Source organism: Oryzias melastigma, linkage group LG13 (assembly GCF_002922805.2).
Source record: "Oryzias melastigma strain HK-1 linkage group LG13, ASM292280v2, whole genome shotgun sequence".
NCBI classification, from domain to species: Eukaryota; Metazoa; Chordata; class Actinopteri; order Beloniformes; family Adrianichthyidae; genus Oryzias; species Oryzias melastigma.
In genome coordinates this window covers 16901370-16915847 of record NC_050524.1, presented here as the reverse complement: position 1 = coordinate 16915847, position 14478 = coordinate 16901370, and the positions used below count along the sequence as shown (strand labels likewise).

At 36.5% G+C, this 14478-nt stretch overlaps 1 protein-coding gene across 3 annotated transcripts in view; it reads left to right on the top strand.

Moving 5' to 3' along the window:
• The window catches only part of drd2a (dopamine receptor D2a), a 62673-nt gene that overhangs the window by 26668 nt on the left and 21527 nt on the right, over positions 1–14478 (top strand). The window contains exons 1-2 of one of the 3 annotated variants that reach the window (XM_024277980.2): positions 7535–7596; positions 8963–9275. In XM_024277980.2, the coding sequence (XP_024133748.1) occupies positions 8997–9275 (279 nt within the window). In that variant the 5' untranslated portion in view covers positions 7535–7596; positions 8963–8996. Of the gene's footprint in view, positions 1–7534; positions 7597–8677; positions 8828–8962; positions 9276–14478 lie in introns of those variants that run through there. The other 2 variants (XM_036214898.1, XM_024277979.2) reach the window with 2 other exon arrangements.

Below are 14478 nucleotides of genomic sequence, written 5' to 3'. Positions count from 1 at the left end.
GTCTAGTGAAGAGAGAGTAAAGCTGAAAGCTGAAGCTGTTAATTATAGGTCAGTCTACACTTAAATCCCCACTGTGGTCATGAGCGACAGGCATTGGCTGAAAAATGAGATCACAGACACAAAAGGTCTGAGCGAGTTCTTTGGAAGCGTGGATGGGAACCCATGCAGACCCAGAGAGTTTGAGCCAGCAAATTTAACTGTTAACTGTTGGAAGCCAATATAGTAAAGGAAAAGGCATATTACCCAAAGCACTGGTGGGTGGAAACTGCTCACATGCACAGACTGGGCTCTGTAGAAGATGGCGATGAGCTTTGTAAATGCGGAGGAGGTGGATGTGTGGGAGCTTCACTACTTGAAGGATTATATCGTTAAACAGTTTCAGGACAAAAATATTTTTTTTTGCCCCACAACTAAATTAGATGATGTTTTATCGTCAGTGCTGGTAGCTTCTGCATGATTTCAATTAACCTTCATGTTAGGATTGATTACCTGTTATACTTTTTATAGATCTGATACTATAAAGTGATTTAATCGTTATTATTTTGTAGGAAACACCTTTGACTTCTTTTATAAAACTATATTCGGCTAAAACAGATCTGTAAAAAGTTACAATTCTTGCCAGAAAAACACAAAGTTTCAACAATAACAGCAAACTCTTCCTCTTTGAAATCCCACCTTGAGAGTTCAAAAGCACATCTTTCAATATTTAATTTTCTTTTGCTGGATCCATCCATCCAGCTGAATCCCTTTTGGGGTCACGGGGCGGCTGGAGCTACCGCTGGGCGAAGGCGGGGTACACCCCGAACAGGTTGCCAGTTCATTGCAGGGCCACACACACGCTCACATGCACACCCAGGGGTAATTTAGAGTAACCAATTAACCCATGAAGCATGTTATTGGACTGTGGGAGGAAGCCGGAGTTTCTGGAGAAAACCCACGCATGCACGAGGAGATTGTGCAAACTCCATACAGAAAGGTCCCAGCCGGGGTTCGAACCAAATTATGAGGCAAAAAGCCCCTTTTGTTTGATAAAAAAACTATAATTTGCACTCAGCTTCTCAGCAGCATCCTTACACTTTTGATGTATGTAATGATAAAACGTTTGCTAACAAGATTAGCTCCGGCTGCATTACCTATAAATATAGGGAGAGCATTTAGCAAAATCTATCTAGGAACGTGCACAATCCGTTTTTGTAGAAAATCCCTGAAGAAGAGGACTAAATATACAATTGCAACAAAATATTTGTGAACCCTTTGGGATTACTTGGATCTCTGCATGAATTAGTCATAAAGTATGTTCTGATCTTCATAGAAATCACATCACATGATAAACTTGCTTAAACTAATACGACACAAAAAATTTTATTTTTTCTTTTCTATTGAACATTTAAAATGTAGGGTGGAAAAATATATGAACCCTTGGATTTAACACTAGAGCACTATTGCCGGGTGATCTTCACCCAAGTAAAAGTTTTTACATCATGTTCAATATGTTGCATTTTTCCAAGGCCAAGTCTCCAGTATCAATATTATTTTGAATTTTTATCTATGACTCTTTTTTTCTCAATTTCTAATTTTTTAGTCATTTTCAAGCATGTTTTTAGGATCTTCCCATGTTTTCATTTTCCATTTTGTTACATATACCAGAGTTGAAAATAAAAGAAAACGACTCTAGTTTGTCATGTGTTCTCATATTTTGATCCATTTTTTATGAGAAATACTTTTTATTGGGTATATTTTGGGTAAACCTTACCCGGCAACTGTGATGGTGTAACTTTTTACCGCAAAAGTTTTCGAGGTTAATAACTGGTTGACCATCCTTTGGCAGCAATAACTTCAACCAAATTGAAGTTGTCTTAATGTATGCAGACTGTGTTTATCGTGATGTGATTTAGATGCAGATTAGAGCACATTTTATGACAAATTCATGCAGAAATTCAAGTAATTCCAAAGGGTTCACATACTTTTTCTTGCAACTGTATGTCTTAAAATCAAATCTAAAACAAACCTAACATTAGACCCTTATATCTATGGCTGAAAGACTATTGACTGACACCAGAAGTTGGGGCGTGTAGGGATGTAGTGCTGCTGGAGCACAGTTTTTCCCCCTGCTTTGTTTCCATTCACAACCAGAGAGCGTGAGATGTTCCAGCTATATCCTGAAGGGACAAATGTAGCTCAGGGGCTACAGCAGCTGGCTGCCAATCCGTTAAGTCAGTGGTTCTTTTTCTAGCCTGAGCAGTTCTTATGTCCTAAGGCAAGACATTTAACCCATTTGTTGCCCCCCAATATAAAAGCATGACAAACTTATGTAACTGTTTTTTTTTTTTTTATAAAAGCATCTGCTAAATCACTTAGTCTAAACAGGCAGTAAATGAAAGAGGCATCCAAATTCAGGAAGAAAAACAGAAGCTTGTTTCTGAACATTCTATTAACGCTACAAAAATGCAGGAGGACAAGACCTCTCTGCTGCTTATCCAAGCTGCAACAATCCCATGATCCTGAAAGTTTAGAGTATTGACAGTTTTATTTTGCGCTGCATGGTACAAAGTAACAGCAAGGTTATTTGGAGCAGGGAGGAAGTGCACAATGTACTGCTCTCGCCTCTGTTTGGAGCACAATGTATAGAAAGTCAAAAACAATTTGCCTCTTAGGGGCACCCTTTTCCCTAATCGATGAAGAAATTACTTATTGATGACAACTTTTAGAGCATCACTAACAAAATACTAAATTAAATAGATTCACAAAATATCAACATAATTTAAATTAGCTCCATACATAATAATAGTGTAAATTACAATTAAATGCTTTTATTTTTCAAATCCAAAATCAACGTTGTTTGGTAAAAAATAAATAAATAAAAATTATCGTATAGTTAAATCATTTAGATAACATTTAATTTCCTGAAAACAAATATAGCAAAAAAATAAATAAATGTGCACAAGTTACTAGTTTAATTCAAAGGCATTCATTAACCAACTATTGATAGCTTATAACTTAATTTATGGCTTTGACATAAACTAACTAGGAGACTAGTTTCAAAAAGCTCAAGAATAACTTTCCACTTCGTGAATTACCATGTAAACTGTATATTACCTTCAGTAACTCTAAATAAGGTAGCATATGGTGATTTATTGGTTGGCGCTCTCGCCTCACGGCGAGAAGGTCCTCATTCAAAACTTATTTGGGTCCTTTCTTTGTGGATTTTGCATGTCCTCCTTGTGCCTGTGTAGGTTTTCTTTGGGCAGTCTGGTTTCCTCCCACAGTCTAAAAACACGCTAGAGAGATATAGTATTACCTTTCCATCAAACTCATTTTGACAGGTGACCTTTGACCTCCACATTCGTGATGACGTAACAATTTGATATGAACTTTATATAAATTTTATATGAAGTTTATATCAAATTGTTACGTCATCACTTTGGAATGTGGAGGTCAAAGGTCACCTGTCAAAATGAGTTTGATGGAAAGGTCATACTATATCTGTCTCACGCTTCATTGATTAATAAGTATCTCTAAATTGTCCATGTGATGTAGTATGTAAAATTGTGGCTCTAGCAACCCTGTGGCCCCCAAAAGAATGAAAGGATCCTTTGGATTGATGGATGGAACTCTGAATGTCTCTGATAGAACCAGCTGCAATTTGGTTATCAAGTTATTTTGATGATTTTTTTATTGTAAAATGAAGAAGAGGTAAAAATCACACACTTAAATACACTGAGGTTGATTAACTAAATGATGACAGTTGTGGATGATTACCCTGAGCATAGTGAAACTGACAGAGAAAACAGAACATGACAAAAGCACCCCAAAAACCCAAGCACAGAATCCTGATATTACCCCTCCCCAGAGGGGTAGATCCCAGATGCCCAAAACACCCAAAAGGAGGGGACCCATACAGGCAGAACAAAAACAAGTCCAGAAAACAGAGCTCCAGCAGCCGGACGGATGTGAGGGGCATCAGAATTTGCACTGAAGGGCAATTCCTTTACAGTTCCTCCCCACCATATTCACTTTCCCGTTCAAATTAACATTAAAAATTGCTTATAGATGCAGATTATAAAGGGTAACATTTGGAAAATGTACAGTAAATGATGTAAATTATTAAAAGTGGGTGTATTCTTTTTCTTTAAAGCAAGCATCAGGTCAGCAGTGGGAACTCTCAAGTATTGTAACTAAAGAAGTGGAGTGGTTAAATAAATGAGATAAGACAGCACAGGGCATCTGCAGGGCACACACACAGACTAGTGGCCCAGAGCAATGCTCACACATCCTAACGGGAACATGTTTCTCTCACTCTGCTTCCCTTCTCTCTCTTTTTGCTACTTCTCACTTAATCTTTCTTATTTCCTTTCTGCTCTGAGGCTTTCCTCTACCTTCCACTGATCACTTTTATTCCATATTTGAGCAAGCGAGTGGGTTTAAGAACAAAAAAAAAAAAATGCTGGTTGCATAGAAAAAACATATAAGATGTGCAGTTCCAGGTCTGTAGTGTGCATGCGGATGCTTTACCTGCAAGCCTAGATATTTACTGTAACAGCCACATGTAGTGAAGGAACTTCCAAATACAGTTTTTTTCTTTTCTTTTCCTTTTTTTTTTTAACCCATTTTACTGCCACAGTGATAAAATAATTTCCCTCAGGATCTATAAGGTTGAGCCAGAGTAAAATATTAAGGGATATTAATATGTGCTATAATTGTCTCACAATTAATAACATCCTTATTAACATTCATTTTTAAAGGGCCTATAAGATGCTATTCTTAAGCCTTTCAGAGTAAACTATACCCATGTATATATATATATACATCATTATATATTACCTTAAAGAACTAACTTTTTATGAAATATACGTTATTTTCGTGAGCTCCCTTTCCTACCTGGAAGTAAGACGACTCTATCTCTGAGGCTCCACCTTTAGCTCCTTGTGGGTACAACCCATTTGATGATGTCAACAATTCATGGTTGGGTTGATATAATTTCTTTTTTGCAGATTATTCAAGTTATAAACTGTCCAATCAGATACCTCGATAACATTGACAGACTCTCCCAAAGCCCTCCTTTCAGTGGAAGGGGTGTGGCTTTCCTACAAACTCACTCCTGATTAGTAAGAGTGGTTGCCATAGAAATGATGACTCAGACCGACTCGGACCAATCAAGGTTGGAGGGGAGTGTTCAGAGATTTGTGATTGGAACAAAGTATCTTTTTTTTGGGTGGGAGGGCATTATACATTTACATTATTGCCTAATATAGGCCCTTTAACATCTGTGATGCTTAAACACAAAATTTTTCACATACTGTAACTTTTCAACCATTAACACGATCAACGTAATTCCATAAGATTCTGAAGGAGAAAAGTGGTGTTAATCGCGTTAACAATCAAAAAATTACAGTAAATCAAAGAACATAAACACTGGAGCTCCTGTGTTAAAGGGTTTAAGAATTTAGATTAATACCCCAAACTTGTGTCATAAATATGAGAATAGAAAGAAGCGTTATCTGTGCAAAGACTAAAATAGGTAGCTTTGCCTCACAGGTTATATATTTTTCACAATGGGAATCAAACCCCAAATTTATAAATAAAAAAAAAATAAAAAAAAGCTAATTTAAACGAGCTTCTCTAGACGTCGTGATTTTGTCTTTGAGATATTCAGCTATGTATTGAGACAAAGTGAGTTATAATTTAATGAGAATTTTATTCAGCTTAAACAACAGTTTCTCTAGCCCACACTGGACCCATTTGAATACAGAATAGGACAGAAAAAGATGGAGTGGAGGCATCGGAAGACATCAAAATGAGTGTTGACAGGTAGAGCTGCATGCACGTCTTTACACATTTTGCTCTAAGAAGACGTCAAACAGCTGCATTGGGTTTGTGACGGTGCTAAAATCGTTTGCAGGTTAGTCTCACATTTGACTGAGAGTCGGCTACACTGGAATGACAGAAAAAAAGGGAAACACAGTGTGGTTTAATGTTAGTCAGCACCATCTGGAATGCACACTTGCCACCCTTATTAATTTAACTTTAGCGTGTGAAGGGAGACTGTGACAACTGCCAGCCTTGTGGTTTCTGTGTGCATCATTGTGACGACACACAGCGATGCGTGATGGCTGATTCCTGACACATTTCAAATCGACAATCCTTCAAGGTTTGGTACTTTCACTCTGCTGACATAAATGAGACATTCTGGTTGTGCTCATCGTTTTGCTAAAACTAACGTCAGTTTTAAGGGTTGCTCTTCCAGAAAAACTGCACAGTCTTTTTTTTTCATGTGATCTGCCTGTCAAAGGGAAGGCATCTCCACTGTTTATTCGCTCCTCTGAGACTATTAACTCTTTACACTTAGCACTGATGGTATTATCTAAACCCAACTTCACGTCAGTCATTAATTCACATCACTGCTTTAAGCTAATGATCATGTGACACTGTTCTTTACCCTTTTGCATGTGCAAAGTGATTACTTGCTTCAGGTTATTTGCTTTTCCATGGGAAGCAAAAAAGAATTCTTGATTACCGTTGATTTATTTGGTGTGTGATATTCACTGATGATTCCCTGTCCATCACACACACGCCTGCTACAAGAAAAAAAAAAAAACAACTCCCAGACAGATGTTGATCTGATACGGGCAGCGAGTCAATACATACTGATCGGCCTCGACATTAAAACTGCTGAGAGGGGGAGTGAGAAATATTGATCATCCCATTACAGTGCAACGCTCTGCACGGGAAACTTGCTTCTTGGCATTCATGAGGAGACAGTTTTGACATGTCGTATCCACCTGTGCGACATAATCACTTGTGATGGAACGATGCTTTCTGAATCATTTGAGAAACTCGATAAAGACCCCCACCAATAAACTTACTAGAAAGGTATCGGAGCAGTCTGAAATTCATCAACCTGCAGGGAAAAGGGGATAAATAAACAGAAAATGCTCATAAAGATTGAGCCTTGCTCTCTGATTTTCTGTGCTTGCTGGGATGTGGTCAGTCTGACAATGTATCACGGCCAACCTCTGTAGTTCATTAGAAATTCACCTCTGAGTTGTGAGCTGGACCATTGCATTTACATACTTTCTCTGGCTTACAGCCCCTCACATCCCCAACCTAATATTACCAATGCAACAAAAAAAGATGAGCAATACTGGAGCTATCCACCTATACAGTTTTGAGCCAGATGCCAGCTTGGATGAGGGAAACAAAAATGGATGTTTGTCTGCAAGTGGCTGCATCGGATTGGAACGGAGCATGAACCTCGTTGTCTGCCCAGCATATTTTCTACAACACAAAGAAGCTTTTTTTCAAGTGGCATTTTTTTCATCTGCTGATTCACAGCCTATTGAATAAAAAATGCATTTTTAATCTTCATTTCCTCTTTATATGTCTTCCATTATAATAAAAATTCCACAAAAACATTTTAAAAACATCTAACAGTTTTAACAGGAGTGGGTCTTTAAAAATATATATTTTTTATTTTATGTGTTTAACCTTTTTTTAACAGATGAAACCCATTAATATGTCTTTTTCTAGGGAGACCTGGCCAAGAGGTCAGCAGCACAAATAGAGTTACACAGTGACGTGCCATGAGATTCACTGCTGGTGAGGAATGACGTCATCAGTTAGATTTACAGACATACGAACCCAAGAAAGCAGCTTATTCACCATTTGATTGACAACAGTTAAAGTGTGTTGCTGCGCTGGATGCAAGCTGCCTTGGTGACTACAAAACAATGCATTGTGGGAAACACTGCCCTGGCAATTCTTGTATTTTGATGTGATTCTGATCAGAAATGACTGGAGCTAAATGAAGGAAATCTGCACATTTTGTAACTCTTTCTGGAAAATAGTGAATCACTGATGAGAAAATGAACAAGATTTCAAATAATCTGTGGTTTTATGTGTTACTGTTGTGTTTAAAAGTTAACTTTGATTTGGAATTTATTTATTTCTCTGGGACAGTCAACATTAAATCAACCCAGCGGCTATTTTTCATCTGTTGTCTGCGGACAGATGTTGAAAATTATAATAAAAAGCATAATAGTAAAGTTCATACTAAGGGGGAGAGGCTCAAGAAAATTCAACAGAATTTTAAGGACAACCCCGGACTTCTTTACTTTTATGTCATTTTATATTAAAAATTACACCAATAAATATCCAAAAAGATTTTGATCACCATAAAATGCATCCTGTTAAAATTACCCAAATACGAACATGCTGCCGTTCAAAACAAAGCCTAGAAAAATAAATACAATTTGTGCTTTTCAGAAAAAAAAAATATATATATATATTCTGTTTTCTTTGCTATCTGTTGTGTTGTTTGGCTGTTTTATTCTGATAAAAATAATGATCAGGTGGCGGAATCCGGCCCCCGGGCCTTGACTTTGTCACTTGTGATCAAGAGTGTCTTCGCGATGTGCAAAAGTTAAGAGCAGCATTACAATAAATAGGTTACAGTACTTATACAGTGCATTGGTTAACAGTGTACATTAGATAATGAGATCATGAAATTTGCTTGTAAATTATGAAAGTGGTCACATGTCTGTCTTTAAGGGCACTTGGTGAAATGATATTAGCATTTTTAACTTTTCTAAGAGTTTGTTTCTCTGAGGATGACTTTATCTTAAAGCTTTGATTACAAGATGCACAAGTCATGTACACACATGCAAAACTTGTTGGGGTTTGTAAGCAAATCGAAAAATATACTAATTTCCCATTAAAGCTCAGTGAAGGTGGCAGATTTTTATGTGCGTTCCCTACATTCAGAATGCAGATTTTGCTTTTTTTTCTTAGCGCAGCAGGGTTTAGGAGATCAACGCACAAGCTGCTTCTGGTGAGCAATTACTGCGGGATTAAAGATTATCCCAATGCAATATTCTGCCACGTTTTTTTCTCTTTTTCCTCATCTCTGTTTGTAAACATTTTGATAAATACAACTTTTAAATGTCTTGCTCTGCTTGCATTGCAGGGCCCATTCTTGGCCTCTGTCACTCCCTCAGCTAATGGATGTCTTTACCCACTATGCCTACAACGACAGCTTCTACGACAACGGAACATGGAGCTTCAACAACACAGAACCATTGCCGAGGCACACCTACAACTACTATGCCATGCTTCTCACGCTGCTCATCTTCGTCATCGTCTTTGGCAACGTGCTGGTGTGCATGGCGGTGTCCAGAGAAAAGGCTCTGCAGACCACCACTAACTACCTGATCGTCAGCCTTGCAGTGGCTGACCTTCTGGTTGCCACGCTGGTGATGCCGTGGGTTGTCTACTTGGAGGTAGGCATGCAGAAATCTTTAAACGCTAAGGTGTTCTCTCCTTGTCTTTTTGACTTCATAAAAACCTCTTACTCTTTTTGCATTGCAGCTGTGGAAAACAAAAAGATGAGGATGGTGATTGATGAAAAGATTATCTTTAGTCTTGCTGAAAGCAATAACGCCACAGCCACTGTCCGTATCTCACCTATCAAACAAGTTTAGGTCATTTACAAAACAGAAGCGTGTGCTCTGGTTTCTCCTCCGGAAAGAAAGAAAATGACTGACTTCAAAGGCAAGGCTCTGTTGCATGTTCTGAATTTAATATGCATTCGTGTGGAATAAGGTGCGAGAGAAATACTGGTGGAGAAGCTTTGAGACAGCCGCTCAAGGTTAATGTGCTCATGTCAGTCTGGTAAGCAGCAGGCCCGCAATGAAGAGGGCGATGTAGCAAAGCCTGCGTGTCAGACTGCCTCTTTTTATCAGAGGTCAGATGTGTCAGAAAAATACTTCTTATTTCGGGGGTTGCATTATCTTGCGTTCGGTCTGTTGAAGTGTAGTGTGGGTTTTTCTCCTTTTCTTTTGCGGCATGCGTCAGCGCCTGCTGAGAACTGCAACCTAAAAGAGCAAAACGGACTTGGGTCAAGCATAAAATCGTCTCTAATTGACCAAATCAATAGCAGCCAGGACGGAGGTTATCGCTCTGAAAAATATATATATTTTCTTTGGTTCCCGTCTTCTCCATCCTGGTGTTATTTCTGACCATTAGGCTGCAGGCTGTGTTGTCTGATGGAGAGAAAAGGCAATTTTAAACAAGGACTCTAATCCTCCTGTGTCACTCAGTGACTCATGATGATTATCTTTCTGATCAAATTACACCGCATCCATAGAAAGCCATTGTCCAGGCCTGTCTGCAAATTTGTTTGTCAACAGTGAGATTACTCCCCCTCGGTCCTCTTTTCTTCACCAGAACAAGCTTTACCTCTTGGGTTACTCTTCTGATGTCACTGAGCGTCTGTTTCTATGGTGTGGCTGCTCTGTCATTGTTTTACAGCCAGGGAGGGGATTTTCTCATGAAGGATTAGAACTGTCAGTGATTGTAGGACAAAACGTTTCATTCATTAAGCTGAAAAATATTAGTTTTTATAAAGTGATCACCTATTCGAATTCTTTTTTTTTTAATTTAAGGATCGGATACGTCGCGTCACATCATTACTTTTTATCAGAATTATATACTCTTTCTGTTGAAGTGTGCTGCTGAATCCAGGCTGAGGGGAGCACATCAAAGCATATTGTAAAAGTAAGGACTGAGCTGCAATCAGACACATATCAAAGCCTCAAATTACAGCATAAATTGCACTATTCCTCAAAAAAAAAAGCACAAGTCTTTGATCATGTATAGGAACTGGATTTCTCATGTGCCTCACAGTGTCAAAGGGGACACACTTGGAGTACAGTAACTCGTAGAATTAATTCTATATTATTTTTGACATTATGGGGGATTTTTAGTTTTGATATAATGATCTTCATTTTGGCATACTTCTAAAACCATATTTTAAGAAAGAAACAATGTCGCCTTTAGAGGACAAAATGTCAGATTTTTAAGTCAGTCTTTTAAATTATATTAAAGAATTATCTGAATACATTTTTTAATCCAAGGGATTTATATACAAAATACAGAGATCTGCTAAATAAATTGTCAGGCTTATTTGTTTAAATATAAGATACAGGGCCATATCCTCCTCATTACAGTGGAGCCACAATGTTATCTTCCTTTCTTTTTTTTAATGTCCTACCATAAACATTGGTTTGGCTCTTTTCCAGGAAAGCGCAGATTATTTTCTGGCATTTACCGACTGCAGGTTGCTTTCACAGGGAGCATCCAGGGACCAGACATGTCAACATGTCATTTGAAGAGTGGACTGTTAGCTTCGGCAGAGGTCTGTCCTCTCCAAGTGCCCTTCTAGTTCAGCCGCTCTCATTTCTGCTTGTTACCTGCTTCAACTGCCTCATTCTGCGACAGTCCAACAGAAAGCATCCCCAGTTAAGCAGCTTTCTGCAAAGACATTAACTTGCTCCAGTTTTCCTGGACAGTGTTAGTCAGTCAGTCTTGTAGCATCAATTTGAAATGAAGTAAAATATATTTAGGAATAAGATTCTGGGATCTAAATCTGGCCGTTTGTCAGAATCAAACCGGATTAGCCAGCATGTGTTCAGAAAGGGGTGGTAATGTGATTTTGGTGTGTCCCTCTTAGCCTGCCAGGCCTCCTGCTAATATGAAGAAAGATGAAATGAAGATGATGGATTTGACTTAAATCCATGAAATGTGAAATGATCCTTGCAGAAGTGGAATTTAGGAGACCTCTAATTTCTGGATTTTGCATCATTTTGTCAAATTAGAAGTTTTTAAATCTTTAGAGGATAATCTTTTGCACTTTACTTCACATACAGTATGTGTGCTTATTTTTGTAAGAAATGCAACATGCACACTTTATTCTTAGTAATAAAAAAAAGAGAAAAAGGTGGGGCTGAGGTATTTAGTTTACTCAAGGTTGAAAATATATTTTTTTATTCCATGAATGTTTGCTGGTTTACAACAGAGTATTAGGGCCAACATAAAATAAAATAAAAAAATCAAGAGAATAAAGTTTTTAAATCATGAAGAAATTTTACAAGGACAAAATTGTAAAATTACACAGAAAAAGTTGTAATTTTACAAGGCAAAAGTCTGTTTACTAAGAAAAATATAAACAAAAAAGAACCAGTGTGGTGTTTCAGTTTGAGAGACATAGAACAGTTTCTTCAGCATTGGTTCCAAATAAAGAAACACTAAGACTGTAACAAATCAAAATAGTTTTATTATCAGTATAGGGACACAGAAAAGAATTTGCAGAAATCTTCAGAAAAAGATTATGGATGGAGGCTGAATAATGAGGATGGAGACTCACACAACCAGCTGTATTTAAAAAAAAAAAACGTTTTCTTTGTAAAATAATATTTTTTTCTCAAAAATGTACGACTCTATTCTTGGAAAATTACGACTTTTTAGTGACAATTTTACAACTCTATTCTCTATTTCTCTTTTTCTCCTAAACTTAAGAAAATTCTTGTTAAATTATTTTTTTTCTCATTAATTTACAAATCTATTCTAAAAATTTACAAAATCTTTCTTATAAATTTTCACATGTATCCTCATAAAAGTGTAACTGTTTTCTCTAAAAATTATGAGATTTTTCTTATAAATTTATGACTTTTCTTGTAAAAGTCGATTTTTATCATCAATTTATGACTATTTTCATAAAATTACGACTTATTTTCTCATAAAATTACATCTTTGTTCTCATAAAATTAAGACTTCTTTTCTAATAAAATTATTCCGCTATTCTCATAAAAGTATGAGTTTTTTTCATAAATTTATTCTTGTAAAACTACGAAATTTTTCTCATCAATTTACAACTTTTTAAAAATAAAATTACAACTTACTTTCTCGTAAAATTACACCTCTATTCTCATAAAATTAAGACTTTTTCTCATAAACTTACAACTATTCTTGTAAAAACACAGAATTCTTCCCATAAATTTACTACTCTATTCTCATAAAATTACAACATTTTTCTCATCAATTTACGACTATTCTTGTAAAACGACAACATTTTTTTCATTGACTTACAATGTACTTTTTCTTATAAATGTACCACTGTAGTCTTGTGAAATTGCTGATTTTTTTCCTCATAAAGTTATGCTACTATTCTCATAAAATTTCTCATAAAATTTATTCTCCTAATATTGTGACGTTTTTCTCAATTTTTCTTATACATTTTCGACAATTCTTGTAATAGTACGATTTTTTCCTGTAAATTTTGGACTCTATTGTTGTAAAATTACAACTTCTTTGTGATAAATTTACATCTTTATTCTTGAAAAATTATAAGTTTGTCACATAAATTTGCGACTATTCTTTTATACATGGCTAACTTTCTTCTCACAAATTTACATTTCTATTCTTGTAAAATTATGACATTTTTGTTATAAATTCATGACTGTTCTCATAAAATTACGACTTTTTGTGATCATTTCACAACCTTCATTCTCATAAAATTCAGATTTTTTGGTCATAATTTACAACTTCTTTTTAGTAAATGTATTTATTACTTTTATTTTTATAGTGTCCCTGTTACTCTGTGCTGCTTTTCTTTATCTGCATGTCAGTTTTTTTTTTTTCTTTTTTTTTTTTCTTCCTGGTGTAACTGACCATATCGGGGACTGGGGCGCACATGTTAATGATGTATTAGCATCAGCCACAATGAAAGCCTACTCTCAGAGAGCAGGCAGGACATTGAACCTGCCCTTTTCTATTAAATGCTAAATTTAAATGAATTACCACAGTTGTGGCTTTTTGCCAACTGTGACTGATTCACAGAACTTATGAAAGGAAAACTGGGTGCTGCTTAAGGAAGTGGAAATATATGGAAATGAAATGTCGTGCCGGCTGCAGCACACACATCTAACCTTTAAGGTGCTCGGCTGATTATTTGAATATTTTACTGTTGTGCCGGTGCTCCATATCTTTATAGTATTTCCACATAACATGTGTCAGAAAAACCAACAGGGAAAAAAAAAGTCTGAGTTGTTCCTGCCAGGCTCACAAAAGTAATGAATGGAGCGTGCTCGTTATCCCAAGACTACAGACTGCTTCTCAGCTCAGGGTGCATAACTGCCAGTAAGCTTCAGTGATCAGGTCGTAGTCTGGGTTTTTATGAAGGCTATAATTGTTTTTGTGCAAAACTGCTAAAGTAAACACCTGGTATGTGCTCGCAAAAGTGTTATTTTGGGGATTGATGTGCTAAAATTCTACTTTGAGAAGGAGAGACAGTGAATTAAGCAAATACAAGTTCAGTGTTTAAATGTGTTCAATTGCTGTAAATATAATTGTTCCTAAGGAAAAATGAAACATTTAGAAAAAAATGTGTGTGAAATATTTATTTATTTTTAATGCACTTTCGCTTACAGACTAAAGCCCAGAAATAGTCGTATTCACACACCAATTAGAGATTTGTATTGTTCTCCTTTGTCATACACAGTGTTTATCACAAAATGACTTTTTTGCAATGATCCAGTCATACACAATGTCTATTTTTAAAGTGTTATCTCACGTTTCTGGGTAGAAGTTATTTTTTTTATTTTTTAGTACAATTTGAGTTCAATTGGGTTTGCTTAGAAGGGGCCA